At 51.8% G+C, this 8,063-nt stretch overlaps 1 protein-coding gene across 1 annotated transcript in view; it reads left to right on the plus strand.

Moving 5' to 3' along the window:
- Window positions 1–506: 506 nt before the first annotated feature.
- LOC104510591 (heat shock protein 75 kDa, mitochondrial-like) overlaps window positions 507–8,063 on the plus strand; it is a gene marked incomplete at both ends in the record, with an annotated part of 12,201 nt that continues 4,644 nt past the window's right edge. Inside the window, 3 exons of the mRNA XM_010152888.1 lie at window positions 507–674; window positions 2,064–2,146; window positions 2,512–2,652. Coding sequence (XP_010151190.1) covers window positions 507–674; window positions 2,064–2,146; window positions 2,512–2,652 — 392 coding nt within the window. The remainder of the gene's footprint in view (window positions 675–2,063; window positions 2,147–2,511; window positions 2,653–8,063) is intronic.

Genomic DNA, 8,063 nt, shown 5'->3' on the forward strand with positions numbered 1-8,063 from the left:
TTACTGTTGGCAGGGTGAAAGTGAGCAGGAGCAAACAGATCTTGGTGCCCAGAGACCTGCCTGATGGAGTTAGGACAGCACCCAGAGAGGCTGCGTGTGCGGCGGAGGCGTCTCCTGGAGGTGCAGGCTGCCTTGCACCGGGGTTTTGGGTTTTCACTGGGGTTAACGTGGGAGTTGACGTGTCCCCGTTGTCTTCATCTTGGCCAGGTCACAGCAATGAAAGTTGCAGGCTGCCTCTTTCCCACCAGTTAATTCATTGTGAAAGCTACTAATTGTCATCTTCTGGCTGGACTTTTCATTCGGAAGAGACAGTTGGAAGCAGCACCTTACCTTTCTGACGCAGTGGAGGCAGTGCCGGAGGGAAGTGGTGGGTGTTTGATGGAGGGAACTGCAGGCTTGCTGGGACAACTCCCCACGGGGTTGCTGAAGTGGGACCTTTGAAAAGTGCTGCTGTTGTTGCTGCTGCTTGTGATTTCTGCTGAAATATCTTGAATTGTGTCTTCTAGCAAAAGGAGCGACGTGTCTCCAAAGACAAATAGTCCGTCGTTGGAGCTTCCAGTACAACGTTCCTGCCACCGGCATTTCCGCTGTCCGGACTTACAGCACACAGACGGCGGAGAACAAGGAAGAAGAACCCCTGCACACCATCATCAGCAACACAGAGAACGTGAAAGGTGGGCGCGAGCAGAAGCATCTTGTCGGAGCACTCCTGGGGTGCAGGCAGACCCGGGGCAGTGTCTGGGTGCAGCGGTGCCCTGACGATGGGGGTGAGCTCTCTGCAGCAGTGTTTCTGCCTCACGAGGAGGTGCTCGTCCTCCTCATCACATCCTAGCTGCAGGCTGCACTTTGGATCTGTTCTTCACCTCCCCACAACGGGAGCGTGTAAATTCTTCACGGAGAAAGGCCGTCAAGGCTGCAGGGAGAAGTTGCATCTGTAGACTTAGCCAGGCAGTCGATGGTCGTGCATGTTTGTAGAGGCTCTGCAGGCACTAGAATTTGCCTAAAAAGAGACTTTTTGTCCCAGAAGCAAGCTGGGACAAAATGACCAGCTGTCAAGGTCATCGCTTTGGATCATGGAGGTCTAATGAGTGGTGTCAGCCTTTTAGTTAGAATGAATTGCTTTGCACACCTCCAGGGAGAGGTGCTTTAAAGCAAAGTCACATGAGTTATTCAAGCACAGAAATAGCATCCTATCTCCGTGCTCCCGTGGCTTTTCTGGCAGGTACTTTAGAGACTGCCGGGCTACAGAGCCACCAGTGGGGTTGATGCGTTGCTCCTGCTGCCACACCCTGGCTTCGCCCCCGTCACTGGGGAATGCGGGTCCTTGCCAGGGCCAGGCAGAGGTGATGTGTGACCCCTGGCTCCCCTGCGTTGCTGCAGGGTTCCCTAGTGCCCCTAGCAGGAGAGATGCTGTTTTTGAAAGGCCGGGGATGGTCTTCCAGCTGGGATGGTTTGTAGTGTTATCCTTTCTGAGGAAAATTCTCTTTCAGGGCACAGCTGCCTACCTGCAAAGGTGGCTGTACCTATGCACTCCCTTGCCTGCTCCACAGAGACGTTTGAGAATCTGCCTTTTTCTGCTCAAGGCTCCAAATACTGTTTAGGCATGAGAAACGCTGCCTGGCTGTAGAAGCTCTTGGAGACGGGCCTGTAGAGATGGTTTCTGCAGAAATGGAGTCAGGGAAGAGTCTGGAGGCTATAAACCACTGGAGGCTTTTGAGAGGGCAGTTGGGGAGTGCATGGAGCCACGCATCTGGGGCAAGGGGAGCCACCTTTCGCTTCTCGCGTACTGATTGCTCTGCAGCCCAGGCGTGGTGACCGGTGTGCCAGTACTGCAGGCTGACTGCCTTGAGGTTTGTGCACCAGGAGCTGAGGCGCAGAGGCCAAGTGTCTGCCTGGTAAAGTGTGCTGCTTCATAGGGGGGTGGGAACTACCTGTGTGTCCTGTCCTGCTTCAGGCTTTCACTCCTGGCAAGCTGAAGCATATGATAAGACTGCAGTTTTGCCTTCCTTCCCAAGAGGGCCCTGGCAAAGTACCTTAAAGGTGTGTTTGTGATTTTATTCTAGGTGCAGCCTCTAAACATGAGTTTCAGGCTGAAACAAAGAAACTGCTGGACATCGTTGCCTGTTCCTTGTACTCGGAGAAGGAGGTAAGACACCTGCTCCTTGCTGGTAGATTTTCTGTTGGCGAAGCCCTGTCTGTCAAGGGGTACATCCTAAATGGCCGAGCCGGGAGAATACTCACTCAGTTTCCCAGCATGTCCCGTGCTCTTCACATGCCATGCTTTCTTGAGTGCCTTTTTCTTAAGACACCTTGAAAATGTGAGCTGCAGAGCCTCTGCACTTCACTATTGAGTTCAGACAAGCTCTTCTCTTGGCAGATAATGAGGAAACACAGTTCCTTTTCTAGCGAGCTGGGAATTAGTGTGTGAGCAGGCACTGAGTTCCCAGGTCTCTGGGAGTTCAGTGCATGGGTGAGGCCAGGCTGCAGTGTTGGGTTGTGTCTTGTCCCCAGGTATTTATTCGGGAGCTGATCTCCAATGGCAGCGATGCGCTGGAGAAGCTGCGTCATCGGCTGATGGCAGAGGGAAAGGCCTTGCCAGAGATGGAGATCCATCTGCAGACAGACAGCGGAAAGGGGACCATCACGATCCAGGTACCTCCCTTTGGTAACAGGAGAGTGTTATTCCCTCCTCTCATTGCTAGCCTTTGTCCCGTGAAGGATCAGGGTAAGCTGAGTAGCAGCACAGTCCCGTGGATTCCCAAGCCTGCCTGATGGAAGTGTCTTGTCTTCAGCTGAACTCTGGTTCATGAGGCTGTAACCTCAGGATTTGATGAGAAATCACCAATTTATCTGCTCCCCACCTGCCCCCATAGGAAAATTCACTTCTCCTTCCTTCCCTTTTAGGAATGACTAGTAGCTTTTCTCCCAGTACCTTGTCTGGTGCGCTTCTCAGGTTCTGTGTGCATTTCTCACTAGTGGAAAAGTTGGGAGTCTGGTTTCATCCTGACCTTTGGGAAGGAATTCTGTCACCTCCTTAAGTCAGCAGTGTTACATGGTAGCTCACAGACATTCCCTTTCACCTCACTCACTGGGAGATGCTGGGGAGGTGAGAACCTCCCATTGCTGATTCTATCTCCCCCTACTCCCACTAGGTTGTGGCAGTGCCGTAGCGCTTGTCTGTCCTCCTTTCTGCAGCCCTGCTTCTGAGTGTTCCTTACTGGTGACAAATTGCTTAGCAGGAGCAATCGACGTATTGTGCTCACCAGTGGGTACTGAGGCAAGGTGGAGCTGCTCTTTCTCTCTATTTTGATTGCTCCTGTTTGTGGCTGTTGTCCAGCGTGGAAGGCCAAGGCTCAGTTTTGGTGTTTTCTTAATGCAAAGGTGGCAAACTGGTAAATTCCCTCGTGGGCCAGTGTCAGGCGTGAGAGTGAGGCTGTGGACTGCTCTCAGGAGAGTGGAGAGTGAGGCAGGCAGCAGTGTGTGAGTGAAGGCTGACGGTAGCAGGCCCAGGGAGATGTGGCAGAAAGCACACGGTCTGATGTTTTTCATGTGGGACAAAAGCGCTTGCTGTTGGAGGCTGCTCAGTTATTTTATACTCCTGTTTCTCTGAAGAACAAGCAGTTGCAGTTGCCATGGGGAAGTTAGTGATCGTCAGTGGGCAACACAGTCATCAACTCAAAGATTCTCAAACCGTAATGCAGAGGCTTTGCTATTCCTGTCACACCTGACTCTTGCATTTTTCTGACTGCTGTGTAACTCCGATTCTTTAATGAGGTCTCGCTCAGCCCCAGGTAGGGTGTCGTTCCTGTCTTGCTCTCACCTTTCCCTTTCGAGATCACAGTGGATGCGTAGCCTCTGACTCCATCAAGACGCCCTTACGACGCGTGCCCTGTGACCGTGGAAGCTGTCCCCTTCTTTGGCAGCTTGGTTACGAGATCCGTTTGCCCACACTGCAGACAGGGTGCATTTGACGTCATCCCCAATTAGATGTGTTAGGGATTTGGCTTTTTATAACCCCCTTCCTGGCTGCCTGTGCATCTCTAATGCGACTAAATGAGTCTTAACTAGGAGGCTTTTAACTGCAGCAATACTGCACTCTGAGAAGGGAGAGAGCAGCACTACTCCAATCTCATTTAATAGGTTTGCCTTCTCCGTAGTGCCTAAAGCTCCTTACCTCAGTGAAGGGTTTATTTATAACCTCGTGAAGAAACAGACTGCACAGAACGATTGCTTGAACAAGTCTCATTCAGAACGTTTTCCTACCTTTCAGGAATGCAAAGGTGCAAAAAAACTTACCTGCAAGGATTGAGGCAAGTCATTGTTTTGTTTTCTGTACTCACTAGGACCCGCCAAAGCCGAAGCAGCATGTCCCTCGTGTGATCTGTAGCAGTTGTCACCCCAGTGCTTTCTAGAAAGGTCCCCCTGTCTCACTCTGACCCCATGGCCCTGGTCCTCAGATTTTTGTGCTGCTCTTGGCCCCTGGGTCTGCTGGGTCTCTCCCTTCCAGGCCCTGTAGCATCTCTTTGTGCCTCACCAGTTGAGAAAAGCAGGTCTGTAACATGTGGTGGCCTCCGTTACAGGCGTGTTCCTGCAGGGATTGTCTCGCGCCGGTAAAGGACTGCGTTCGTCTCTGTCAGGTGACTGCGGGTCTCTGCCAGGAATGAATTTCAGTTGTAAGCAGAGCAAGACTTGGAATTTTAACCTGATGTCCTCGTGCAGGGATATCCTACCTAAGCATTCCCAAATGTACCTGCTGAGAGGGAAACGTTCGCTGTCTAGTCCACCGGATTGCACCACCTCAGTTCCTTCTCCAAAGTCTTGCTGTTTTAGCAACTTCCTCCCTTCCCTCCACCCCTTTGAAAACTGCCTCGTTCTGTTTCTAGGACAGCTCCATCTGGTAGCAGCCACAGCCGGCAAGGTCACATGTCTCAAGAAAACCCACTTGAAAATGTTAGGGGTGTGTTCTCAGTGAGGACAGATCTGCAGAGCTTTGCGGTTCTGTGTGCTAAGGTTTTACAGACACGGTTTTGGACCCTTTGAGATGGGAACGGAGAATCCCTTACAGACCCCAAAGCTTCAGCACCCGTGCGAGTCTCCTGCAGCCGGCTGGTGACCGGTGCTGGGCTGCGGTGCAGTCAGTGCCGCTCCGCAGCTCTGCCACGCTGCCGTGCCTAGTGGTAACCCTGGATTTGTCTGCTCATTGTTGGTGCTTAATTTAGGGCTAGGAGCGTGCTGGCAGTTTAGAGGAAATTGTAGGAAATGTTCACGGAGCTAATAGCTGCCGCTGCTGGCTGAGGGAGCGTGGCTGCTGTTTTAGCAGGGGCAAGCAGCATTACTGCTGCCAGAGCTTGGGCTGCTCAGTTCTCTTTGCTCTCTTTGCCGAGCTTTCTTCTCACCGTTGCAGTCATCCAAAATCAGTGTCTGTGAAGCCACAAAATAACAAGTTTGCTGTGTTTGGGAGGAGTTAAAATGACTGCAAACACCACTCCTCCCTGCAACAGCCCTGTATCACCCAGCAGATCTCTCCTGCCTTGTAAACAATCTGTAACGAGGACTGGGCTGTCCCGAGGCTCCAGTAAGGAACTGAGGAGCTTTAGCCCTTGGATGCGGGTGCACCTGCCTGTCCAGCAAAGCTTGGCGCAGGCGGGGAGCGGTCCCCCTGCACGCTGGGTCCTGTCCTGCGCCAGGCTGCAGCAGAGAGAGGGTTACGCCCTCAGCTTTGTGCAGCATTGCAGCATCCTCCTGCCGCTTGGCTGCAGGAAGCGGGGGCGCAGGAGACGGACAAAAGGCAGGTAGAGATGGAGGGGTAAAGCTGCACTTGGACAAGCCTGAGGTGGAATTAAGCTTGCAGAAATGAGCCTCTGATTGGAGGGGTGGGTTAGAGCTTCCAGTCGTTGCGTCATCTTTAACAAATAAGCTAGGGAACCAGAAATCCAAACGTATCTCCGATAACCTGCGGCCTAGGGAAGGAAGTACAGAATCTTTTCTTCTGCTTCATGCCATGAAAATGAGAAATGCAAAGTGGATAAAAGGAAGCACTTTTCTGAACAGACCTGGATGGGTGAAGGCTGAGGCTGTCGCAATACTCAGCCTTGTTGATGTTAATGCAGGTATTGGAAAGGAAACCTCGGGCTCTCTGCTAGGGACAGCTTCCATGCCCTAGGCCAAGTTGCCTTGTATCTGCATGCATCAGTTTTATCGTGCCCTTTTGTCAGTCCTTGCTGCTGCAGATGTTTTAAAGTGGATCGCTGCTCCAGTGTGGTCTTATGAATTCTAAGTCTCTTAAATCAAGGTATTTAAATAACAGGGGGGACACTGGCTAATCAGCCATTTGGGGATTTTATTACCTGATCAGTTGGTGAAGCAGCATGTCCTTATTCTGTAACGTAGTCAGTGTTCTTCTGACACCCTGCTGAGATTTAGCACTGAAACAAGTGTATGTTTTGCAAGAAAGCGAAATGAAGGGCACAGCAGCTCAGACATCTACCTCTACCTGCAAGCATTCTCTGAGACAGCCGTGGCAAAGGCAGCAGTTAATGGTTAGTTAATGGATTGTTTGGTGTAACGAGGCTCTGCAATACCTTAAATTGGGCTCATGTAATGAGCAAAGATGTTACATTATTTAGGTTCTTGTTTACCAGCTAAACGAAGCAATTTGTTGACTTAATCACAACTAATCTAGTTTATGTGCGGTTTGTTTCTGCTTTACCAAGAAGTGTGATACGGATACGAGATCTGTGGAGTGACTGGTTTGAGACAGATATTGGGCTCGGAGGTGTTCATTTACTCCTCCACCAAGGAAGACGGAGGTCCCCAACGAGATCTTTGGAGTGACTGGTTTGATGAGACAGATATTGGGCTCGGAGGTGTTCATTTACTCCTCCACCAAGGAAGACGGAGGTCCCCAGGGCTGCTGAGCAAACACAGAGGATTTCATGGTGGGAGCCCTGAGGTACTGCGTGCCAGGCAGTTATCCAGCCGTCCTTCCGGCACGGACGCTGCTTGCAAACGTCGAGCACCCACGCCACAAAGGTTAGGACAAAGTGCAGAGAAAGCACAAAGGTCCCGTGCAGTCAACAACAGGCTTTGATTCTGGGAGGCCTCCACACACAAAAAGAGTGCTAAAATCAGTGTTCCGCCGCTGTCTCTTCAGGGTAAAAGTACTTAATTCGGATGTGTAGTTCAAGAGGCGTGGCCACAGCGCTCTTCACAGTCCCTCAGAAGATGGGGTGAAGGTCCGTAGCCTGTTGTGTTGTTTTGCAGAGGGACAGGGCTGCAGAGGGGATGGTTCAGGGGGAGGCCATTTACTCTGCACCCTGAGAAGTCCCAGAAAGCAACCAGACCTGTAGATTGTTCTGCTGAGTGGCAGAAGGGATTCTGTCATAAACCTTCAGCTAACAAAGTGTCAGTGCGCTGGACTGTATTTCATGGTGTACTGTGGTTGGTTTCTCCAAGCTGTGGAGAAGCATTTGGCATTTTCAGCTCTAAACACTGAACATAACCCTCACATCTTGTAATTTGTGAAGCCCCACATACAGTTTGCTTTGTGCTTTTACAAATAATGCTGCTGTGGCTGTTTTCAGCCTGATAAAACTTTTCTTGCAGACTGAAAGGAGGGCTTGAAAGCATCTGCAGGGGAAGAAGAGTTGCTGTGTTGGTGGAGCAGCGGCAGTCCTTGCAGCCTTTATGCTGGCTGATCACGGGTAGAGTGTTTGCAGAGGGTTGTGGGATGGCACGGTGGTTCCTAGGGAAGGTGCCTAGAGGCGAGCAGCAGGCTGTGCAGCACTGGGCACGGTGAGAAGGGCAGTGGAAGTCCCGCCAGCTCTGCCCTTGGATTTCACAGAGCTGGTGCTGCCAGCGCTTGCGTCAGCCCAGCCCGAGGAGGCTTGTCCGGGGACAGGTTCATCTGCTTCCCACCGCTGAAGAGGGCCTGCTCTGCCGAAGCCGAGCTCCTGTCTCACCGCCGCTTTATTCCCCGTTCCCGGGAGCAGCTCCATCTGGTGAAGGGAGCCGAGAAGCACAGTGCAGAGGCCAGCAGCAGGCAGTGCGTACGCTGCAAGAGC

This window comes from Eurypyga helias, unplaced genomic scaffold (genome assembly GCF_000690775.1).
Source record: "Eurypyga helias isolate BGI_N326 unplaced genomic scaffold, ASM69077v1 scaffold40485, whole genome shotgun sequence".
In the NCBI taxonomy this organism is placed as follows: Eukaryota; Metazoa; Chordata; class Aves; order Eurypygiformes; family Eurypygidae; genus Eurypyga; species Eurypyga helias.